General features: G+C 41.3%; 1 protein-coding gene across 1 annotated transcript; it reads right to left on the bottom strand.

Annotated features, from left to right (window-relative positions):
* Positions 1-1,154: 1,154 nt before the first annotated feature.
* Positions 1,155-7,508, bottom strand: LOC134073285 (proteasome subunit alpha type-7). The gene is made up of 7 exons (XM_062530315.1): positions 7,251-7,508; positions 6,604-6,730; positions 6,368-6,492; positions 5,344-5,466; positions 3,306-3,425; positions 3,148-3,210; positions 1,155-1,412 (listed from the first exon to the last, which is right to left on the bottom strand). Exons 1-7 carry the CDS (start codon positions 7,350-7,352, stop codon positions 1,317-1,319), a joined length of 756 nt encoding a protein of 251 aa, XP_062386299.1. The 5' UTR covers positions 7,353-7,508; the 3' UTR covers positions 1,155-1,316.
* Positions 7,509-8,065: the final 557 nt, after the last annotated feature.

The following is an 8,065-nucleotide window of genomic DNA, read 5'->3' as shown; positions in this document are numbered from 1 at the left end:
GATGCATTGCATGGGTGATCACACACAGGGTTTACAACCTCCAGCCTGTCGTCTGCCCAGGGAGAAGTGCGCTGCCCCTCGAGGGGCCTGTGCCGAGACGACGACAAACAATCAGGGAGCCGAGCGGCAGCTGTAAGAGGTCACCGGGAACTTAACTCGCTCTCCCTGCGCCTCCACAGCAATCAGCTCCAGTCGCCCCACTAAGGAAATCCTGGCTCCGGGAGCCAACTTAAAATTAAGGACTTCACATTCAACATTATGTCTTTAGTGAGAGTCCAGGGGAGTCTCCAGGGGGGAGGGGTTGGGGAGGGGCTCGCCAGACGCCTGCCATGCCGAAACAACTTTTTTTCAAAGAGTTCAGGATTAAAGCCCTCGCCGGTTCCCGGTGGGGGCGAGGCCAGGATCCCATTAAGGGGCGGCTGCTGCACCACCAACAGCCATAATTGTGTCTTTGAGAATTTGAAGCAGTGGCTTGCTGGATAAGCAAAGCTGGGCTGAAATAAAAGGGAGAGAGGGGAGGGGAAAAAAAAAAAAGACAAGACGAGCATCTCGCCGGACTGCCATTAGACATCGCCTGGGCCCTTCACTAATTAGTTTTAAATGACTGAGGGAACGCAGGGCCTGCTCTGAGAGGTACGCTCATCAAAAAGAAGAGTTGTTCAGGAGGAAAAAAAGAGACTGGGGCAAGGCTACAGTTATCCTTCCTTACTGCAATCAAATGCTGAAAGACAACAAGGTACTGAACTTTTCTGTCGCTAAACCACATTACAGGAAATGCCCATATGGTTCACAATTTCTATAAATGAACAAGTATATTTTTGTTAATCCTGATTACAGAAAGACAGACAAATGGTCCACAATTTATTATGGTCATACAGTTTTCCACCCTGTCGTCACTCATATAGGGTCTAACATGCCTTCACATAGAAGTAAGGTAAAATTGTGGAATGAAGTCACTGACAATGGCAGTCTGCATACTGTATACCCAATGCGGTCAGAAATCCACTATTCACATGCTATATTATCTTCAAATAGTCATATATTATCACTGTGCTCTGAAGATGGACAGGTGCTGTTTTTGGAGACAAGATGCCAGGACAACGCCTTGGTCTGCAGATCTTTCATTTTCCTCCACATCACACAACTCACACATGTAACATGTTGAAAGGGTGTTTTATTACTCGAAAAGGCCGACAACCTCAGTCTGATACGTGACTGTTAAGACGGTTACATGTGGAAAATAAATAGCTAGCGTCTAGGACCAACATTTTGTGGAAAAAAATGTAAACATCAGGACAAGTGTAAGTACTGGGGCTTCAAGAGGACTTCTTCTGTTTTTTCTTCTCAGCCTCCTCTTCTTTCTCTTTCTCGATCTCTGCCACCAACGTTTCAATCTCTTTTGACTCCAAAATCTACATTCAGCATAGAGGGAAAAATGATACACCTTGTTAGGCTGAATTTAATAAGGGTGTATGTACATCCAATTGCTTTTTGAGCTAATTCCGTTGCAGCACTCCCTCTACCCTCAAGCAACACACACAACACACACACACAATAAACAAAGAACTATTAGCCTAAATCCACACTGAGATATGTTACAGGATCCCAAATATTTTGTTGCGCGTAATACAATATTATCTGCCAAGTGAGGGAGAAAAGGTTTTTTGTTTGTCTGTTTTTTCACTCATTTCACTCAATATTGAATAAGGGGTTGTGATTGGCTCAATTTTTGTCCAGGTGTAAATCAGGGACACAAAGTGGGCTGAGTCAGGCTCAATTTCATTAATAACAGACAGATACTGTAGATGGATCAGAAATTAACATGGTTGCATGTCAATTTCACTTCACCAGAGAGGTCTTGCCCATTTCAGAGTCCCTGTCTTGACGTGGCTTCCCACTACCTATTTTGCCACCGAACTCAGGCCCAAAATGTTTTGCGTTGGTGTGCAACAGGCTTTGATGCATGTTTCCCATCCTTTGGTGGGTGTGGCAAAAGCACTGCCCTATCAGTAACGAGGTGTGTACAAAACCTGCTGTATTAAAGAGGCAGTGCCCAGTGTATCCACTTAAATTCGCTGGATATGTCAAGTGAAACAATGACAATGATCATTTCCATTAGGCTCTGAAAATATGCCTTGAAAAGAAAGCAAAGAATGGCCTTTTATTGCACAAACAACAGTAAGTGTTCAGTGCAATGTTGTGTCCAGTATCTGCTGGAGCAAATGCAATGAGCTCATTCGTCTGCACCCAGATTGACCAGGTAGTTTTTTCCCCCTCTAGTCATACTAAGTAACCTCAACAATAGTTGCACTGACTGGAAGCATGCTAAACTGTAGCTGATCATTGTGCAGATTTTCCAGGATATTAACACATGCTCTGAACAGCAATCATTTTCAAATAACAGTAACTCAATGTTTTGATTTTTAAATGTGAAATGAGCCAGAATTGTCCTCGGTGTGAACACAACTCAATACTGGCAGTCTTGATAAATGTGATCAAAGGGTCTCTTTATCATACTGGTGATCTTTTATTCAAAAATACATTTTAAACCATGCAACCTTTAATGAAAGCTGAACTATTCAATCACTTCTCAGTTTGAGCTTCCTGACAGACAGTGGGATTTATTTTTAATATCAGATGGCATTACTTTGAGCTTATTGTGTCATCTACTCATAACAATTTGTCCAAGCCCTTTCAAGGAAAAACAGCCCTACGTCTTCAAAGATCTAACCCTATACAGAGGGGATCAGGCAATTTTGTGGATAACTATTTCCCTTTTTATACTGAACCCCTGCTGTCTGTTCCTAGAAAATGTCAGTGTTGGTTTAATCTGTCCATAGACACCAGCCCTGTGAAAGAAAGCTCTAAAAGCAACATTTTTTACTCGCAATTGGAAAGGCTTGATTTTAAATAGATGTTGAGCGCTTTGGTTGACAGAGATAGAGTTGGATTGCTGTTTCATAGAGTACAGCATGTCCCCTGATCCAACTGCACATAGTATACTCTAACTATAATAACAGTTACCACTGTAATTTTATTTGCAAATCATCTATTGAAGTTATTTAACCATGAGGGTGATATTGGTTGTCCAGTTCATTTGACGTTTTTGCTATACACATTATGGCCCTAGGTGTGTGTAAACCGTACCTTCAGTGGTTGATTTCTCCTAATGATAGCCAGCTCAATGTTCTTTCCACCTGACTGCACCACCTTCAAACACAAGGAATAGATTATTCAGGTTAAAATTGGACTTTAAAATGAGCTTTGTATTATCAAAACAAGAGATTGCCTATTCCTGTCCTTACCTCCAGTAAAGCTTTAATAGCCAGTTTGATGGCCTCATTGTCACCAGTAATGGCCTCCTCTGTGTAATTCTTCTCCAGGAATTCCCTCACAGTTTTCGCACTACGACCAATGGCATTAGCCTGAATGGACGGAACAAGCAATTTATGCAACTGAGTGTGTATTATTTCTTCAAATCCACACTCGCATCATTGGGTGCCTCTCATAAAGGGATTTATCGGTCCTTCCTTCCTTCCTTCCTTCCTCGATCCTTCCCCCGGTCATAGCCCCTCCTACTAATGATTTTTGTGAAGGAAACGACAAAGGAACGAGCGGAGGATGGAGTAACGAAGTCCGATGAAATGCGCAAATGTGACGTCCTCGACTGCGTACACACCATTTTGAAAACCATTTTGGGCGGATCCAAAAGACGCGCTATAGGCCGACACCTGTATGCAACTAGTCAGTTCTTCTGCTGATGAAGAAGGACATTCCCAACATTGTATTTTGAACTCAACACATGACTGCAAAATTACTAGGTCCGACATAATGCTTTTCTGTGTGGATGGCACGAAATGTTTCAATGTTTCAAATAACACTTCCGCGTGGGATGGTCTTGTGTTTCCTCTCGTATCGGGATTTCCACTTCCCTCCTCTGTCCTCGGTCTTGCCTCCTCTGGTTGCAATTACATGAATGAGATGTCCTCGTAACGTCAACTGTGAGCAATTTCCGGTGAACAAGGATCGAGGAAGGAAGGAAGGACCGATAAATCCCTATATGAGAGGCACCCATAGTCTCCAGGAATGTGAAAATATACTGGGGTGTGTGACAACATAGTACAAAGAGGGATGTCATGTCATGAGAGTGTTTTAAAGGGTATTACGCGGAATATACTCCTGTGTCTGGGTCCCGCACATGCGGCACTGGTGAGCGTGTGACGTGTGTCATTTTTACGGCATGCGTGGCGTGTCTTGTGTCGAGAAATGTAAGACCGCGCGTCAAAGTGACGCTAGACTATGCATGTTTGCAGTAGGGCCAAACTAGTCACCAGATTATCGTATGCCGTTTGGCAAAAGGATTTATTCTAGAGAGCTCATCAATGTTTCATTTTATTGTCATGGAACTAATCAATAACAAGTGGAATTGTTTCTGTGTCATACAAGCTTAAGTTACAGGTTAAGAATATGGTGTCATAAGTGCTCTGACTAGCAGGATGTTATGATTTGTTCTTGGCTATACTGCCGTCAGCAGCCAACACATTTACAAAGACATCGTAAAACACTGAAAGCTAATATTTTGTCAATGGCAGACTACATCGGTCCTCTGCCAAACACAGTTGCATTTTCAGCTCTGAACAAAACCAGTCAGGAGTTATTTAAGTCGAAGTCGACCGTGCATTTTGTTTCATTCCTCCCTCCTGGCTGGGACGAATAAAACAGTGCGGGGGACGAAAAAAAACACAGTTTAAGTTATGTAAACTTCCCACATCTTCAATAATATGACAACGTATCATGAATGGTACTTCAAATAGGTGTTATCTTTGATAGATTGCTGCTGGGCTATACTTCTTGGTGAACGTCTATTAACAACTCATTGTCGTCAATGTGAAGCATGTATCTCGCAGTTATGGAAATACCATGCACTATGCCATGTATATCTAGAATAATACATGTTTCAAATTATATAATGTTTCTATAGTACCGGTACTGCTTTTCCATATCTCACCTGCAAAAATATAGTATAAACAGAGATATGTGTGCATTGACTTAGAATCAATGGGGTTAGGACTAATGAAACAGCTATGGTTAATATGTTCTATGTGTGTCCATAATGATGTCTGTCTATCGCCAATCGGGAAAAAATTGAAATATTTCATTCTTCCCTCATTTCAATCGTCCCGGTTGTACCTTCCACTTGTAAGTAGTCTCTGGAGTATGCATTATGTCCGCGGCAAAAATGGCGCACATCTTTCACACACGCACATGGGACGGAGGGCTATACCTTTTCCTTAACGCAGCCACTTCTCCACTGAAGTCTGGTTTTCAGTGTTGAGCACTCACCTTCCAAGCGTGGTAGGTGCCGGATGGATCTGTCTGATAGAGTCTGGGAGTCCCATCGTAATCAAAGCCCACGATCAAAGCAGATATGCCAAACGGTCTGCGCCCATTGCTCTGAGTGTAACGCTGAAAGACAACATGAAAATACAACATGAATGTTGGACAAACAAAAGATAGTTGTACACATTAGAGTGGCCATCAAAAATAATTTGTTTTCATGTCACAGCACTCGGAAGAAGTCACAATGATGTTATTTTGCAATACGTCTTTCCCAAATGCTTTATTTAGTAAATCCACAGTCTTAATTGTGCTTCTCAATTTCCACAGATAAGATGATGTGTAAAGGCGTTGTTCTCTGTCTATCTGTCTGAATACATTATATTATATATTATGAGAAAAAATATATATGCACAACACTTTTGCTTTAGCTCCCATTCTTCATAAATTATATGTGGTAGATAAAACACTCCCTCAATGCACACAAATGTCTCATTTATTTCATTTGTTAGTGGGCACTTCACCTTTGCCAATATAAGATGCTGCAGCACTTGACAGGTGTGGCATATCAAAAGATGATGATTAAAATGATGATTATTGCATAGATATGGCTTGGACTGGTCACAATAAAAGGCCATTATAAAGTGTGCAGGTTACACAACACAAGACAACTGATGATTAAATTTGGGTGAGTGTGCAATCAGCATGCTGACTTCGGGAATTACCAACCAGGGCTGTTGTCTGTGAGCTGAATAAAGATTAAGTGCTCATGGATATGGATTTCTTTCACATTTCTGCACCAAATTTGAAATCAGAGTTGTAGCCTACAGTGTATGCATAGAATAACTCTTTGAACTTTACTTCAACATTTATATTTGTGTATGTGTGACTTTTGCTCAGTGCGGTTATTTGCAATCCTCCACTACCCCCACTGCTGCGTCCCTTTTATTATTATTTATTTCATCATTTTAATAGTCCCAATAAAGTAACATTATTTACTAAAGTGTTGTGCGCCCACACTGGCCTTTACCTGCTTAAGGGTGGCAATGTATCTTGTGATGTACTCCACTGTGACGGGGTCTTCCACAGTCAGTCTGTGACTCTGGCACTCCACTCGAGCCCTGTTTATGACAATGCGTGCGTCTGCAGTCAAACCTGGAAACAGGTTATTGTGGTGGGTGGGTGATTAATGTATGTGAGCAGTGATATTTCCAACTGAACTTTTATCAGTGATTATAAAGGAAAGTGCATCAATTCTCATCTCACCTGCAAAGGCCATGCAGACATGTTCGTCCAGCACGCAGATTTTGCGGACTGTCCTCTCCTCTTGCAGTTTTGCCACAGATTTTTTTTCAACACCCAGAACAACAATGTCTTTACCCCTTATGCCGACCTATCAACAAGCAGTACAGTAAATTACAACTCATGAATAATAGCTGATAGATCATGTAAAAGCCCTGAAAGGCGGTGCATAGTTTCAAGATCATAGTGCCATATCAACTCTCAACAGTGGATGAAGAAAGCTAGGCTCACTCCAGATCTAAACAATGAACGAACTGATTCACGTTTCCCATAATATCGGAGTCAGTGAGTGTTGGTAAATGAGAGAGCATGATAATAACGTAACTTAAGCATAGCTATTTCAGTTATTGTTCCATTAGCATTACACTGCACTGCTTAATGGGCCTACTTCCTAATGTTGATGTAACGTTATATCATCCTATGCTAACAACACTGATGAGGGCTATCTGAAGAGTAGTAGGCCTATTACTTTCCATAATTGAAATACACACATAATCTATACGAATATCGCCAGCAAGTCAGTTGATACATCGCTAAAATTACAGTTAGATAGTTGTCTAAAGAGCGTAGTTGGGCTAACGTTAAGTTAGTTTTGATGATGTTGAACTCACAGCCGTGGATCCTTTCTTGACAGCCTCTTGGGCGTACTCCACTTGAAAGAGATGACCATCGGGAGAAAATACAGTAATAGCTCTATCATATCTCGCTGCCATCGTGTTCACTTACTAAAATACTGACCAATGTGAAAGATTGAATGGACTAGTATCTACCTTATGGCTTCCGGAAATATATGCAGCTGACTAGCACCATAGACTAGCACGAATTGAATTAGCCAACACTTCTTTCAAATCGTACACTTCCTACACACTGCGCAAGCGCATGAACTTTGAACCTTGGGCCGGGATAAACCAAGTAGTTCAAAAATACAGGGAGGTTAAATAAGATTTGAGTTAAGTAAAGTCTCTAGTTTATAGGTCAGGTAGTAGGTAATAATATGAATAATAATAATGATAGGAGGAGGAGAAGGAGGTTAGAATTAGGGGTAGAGAAAGAGGGAGGAAATTAAAATGAGAAGGAAAAAGAGGACGCAGTAAACACAAAAAGAAATACACATTCCTCAGTAGCTTGCCTGTCGACATTTGCTTTTCTTATTGGCTGTTCACTTTTTGTTTATTGGAAAATACATTATAGAGGACAATAATAGCAAAGATTTACGAATAGGCTACTATCAGTTTTCTTTTTAATGATATGACTACAGAATGACGTCGTCTCAGACAACATGCACCCTCCTCTCATCAGTCCATACCATCTCCCAATACCCCATAGCTCAGGAGGTTGACTTTGGAATAAACCATTATTTCTAGGTAGTAATTAGTGTAGTGCCATATTTTCATAATTGTTTTTCACAGTCATTCAACAAGGGGTT

The sequence above is a fragment of the Sardina pilchardus genome, chromosome 2 (genome assembly GCF_963854185.1).
Source record: "Sardina pilchardus chromosome 2, fSarPil1.1, whole genome shotgun sequence".
Taxonomy (NCBI): Eukaryota; Metazoa; Chordata; class Actinopteri; order Clupeiformes; family Clupeidae; genus Sardina; species Sardina pilchardus.
The sequence above is the reverse complement of the archived record's forward strand: the minus strand, read 5'-3'. Positions and strand labels throughout refer to the sequence as shown.

What these genes read in the sequence shown, in the direction of transcription:
- LOC134073285 (XM_062530315.1), bottom strand. Translation starts at nt 7,352, where the DNA reads ATGGCAGCGAGATATGATAGAGCTATTACTGTATTTTCTCCCGATGGT. An exon ending in TGTCTGCATGGCCTTTGCAG is followed by an intron (nt 6,493 to 6,603) that starts GTGAGATGAGAA and finishes ACCTGTTTCCAG; the next exon opens with GTTTGACTGCAGACGCACGC. An exon ending in GGAGAAATCAACCACTGAAG is followed by an intron (nt 1,413 to 3,147) that starts GTACGGTTTACA and finishes TGCTGAATGTAG; the next exon opens with ATTTTGGAGTCAAAAGAGAT.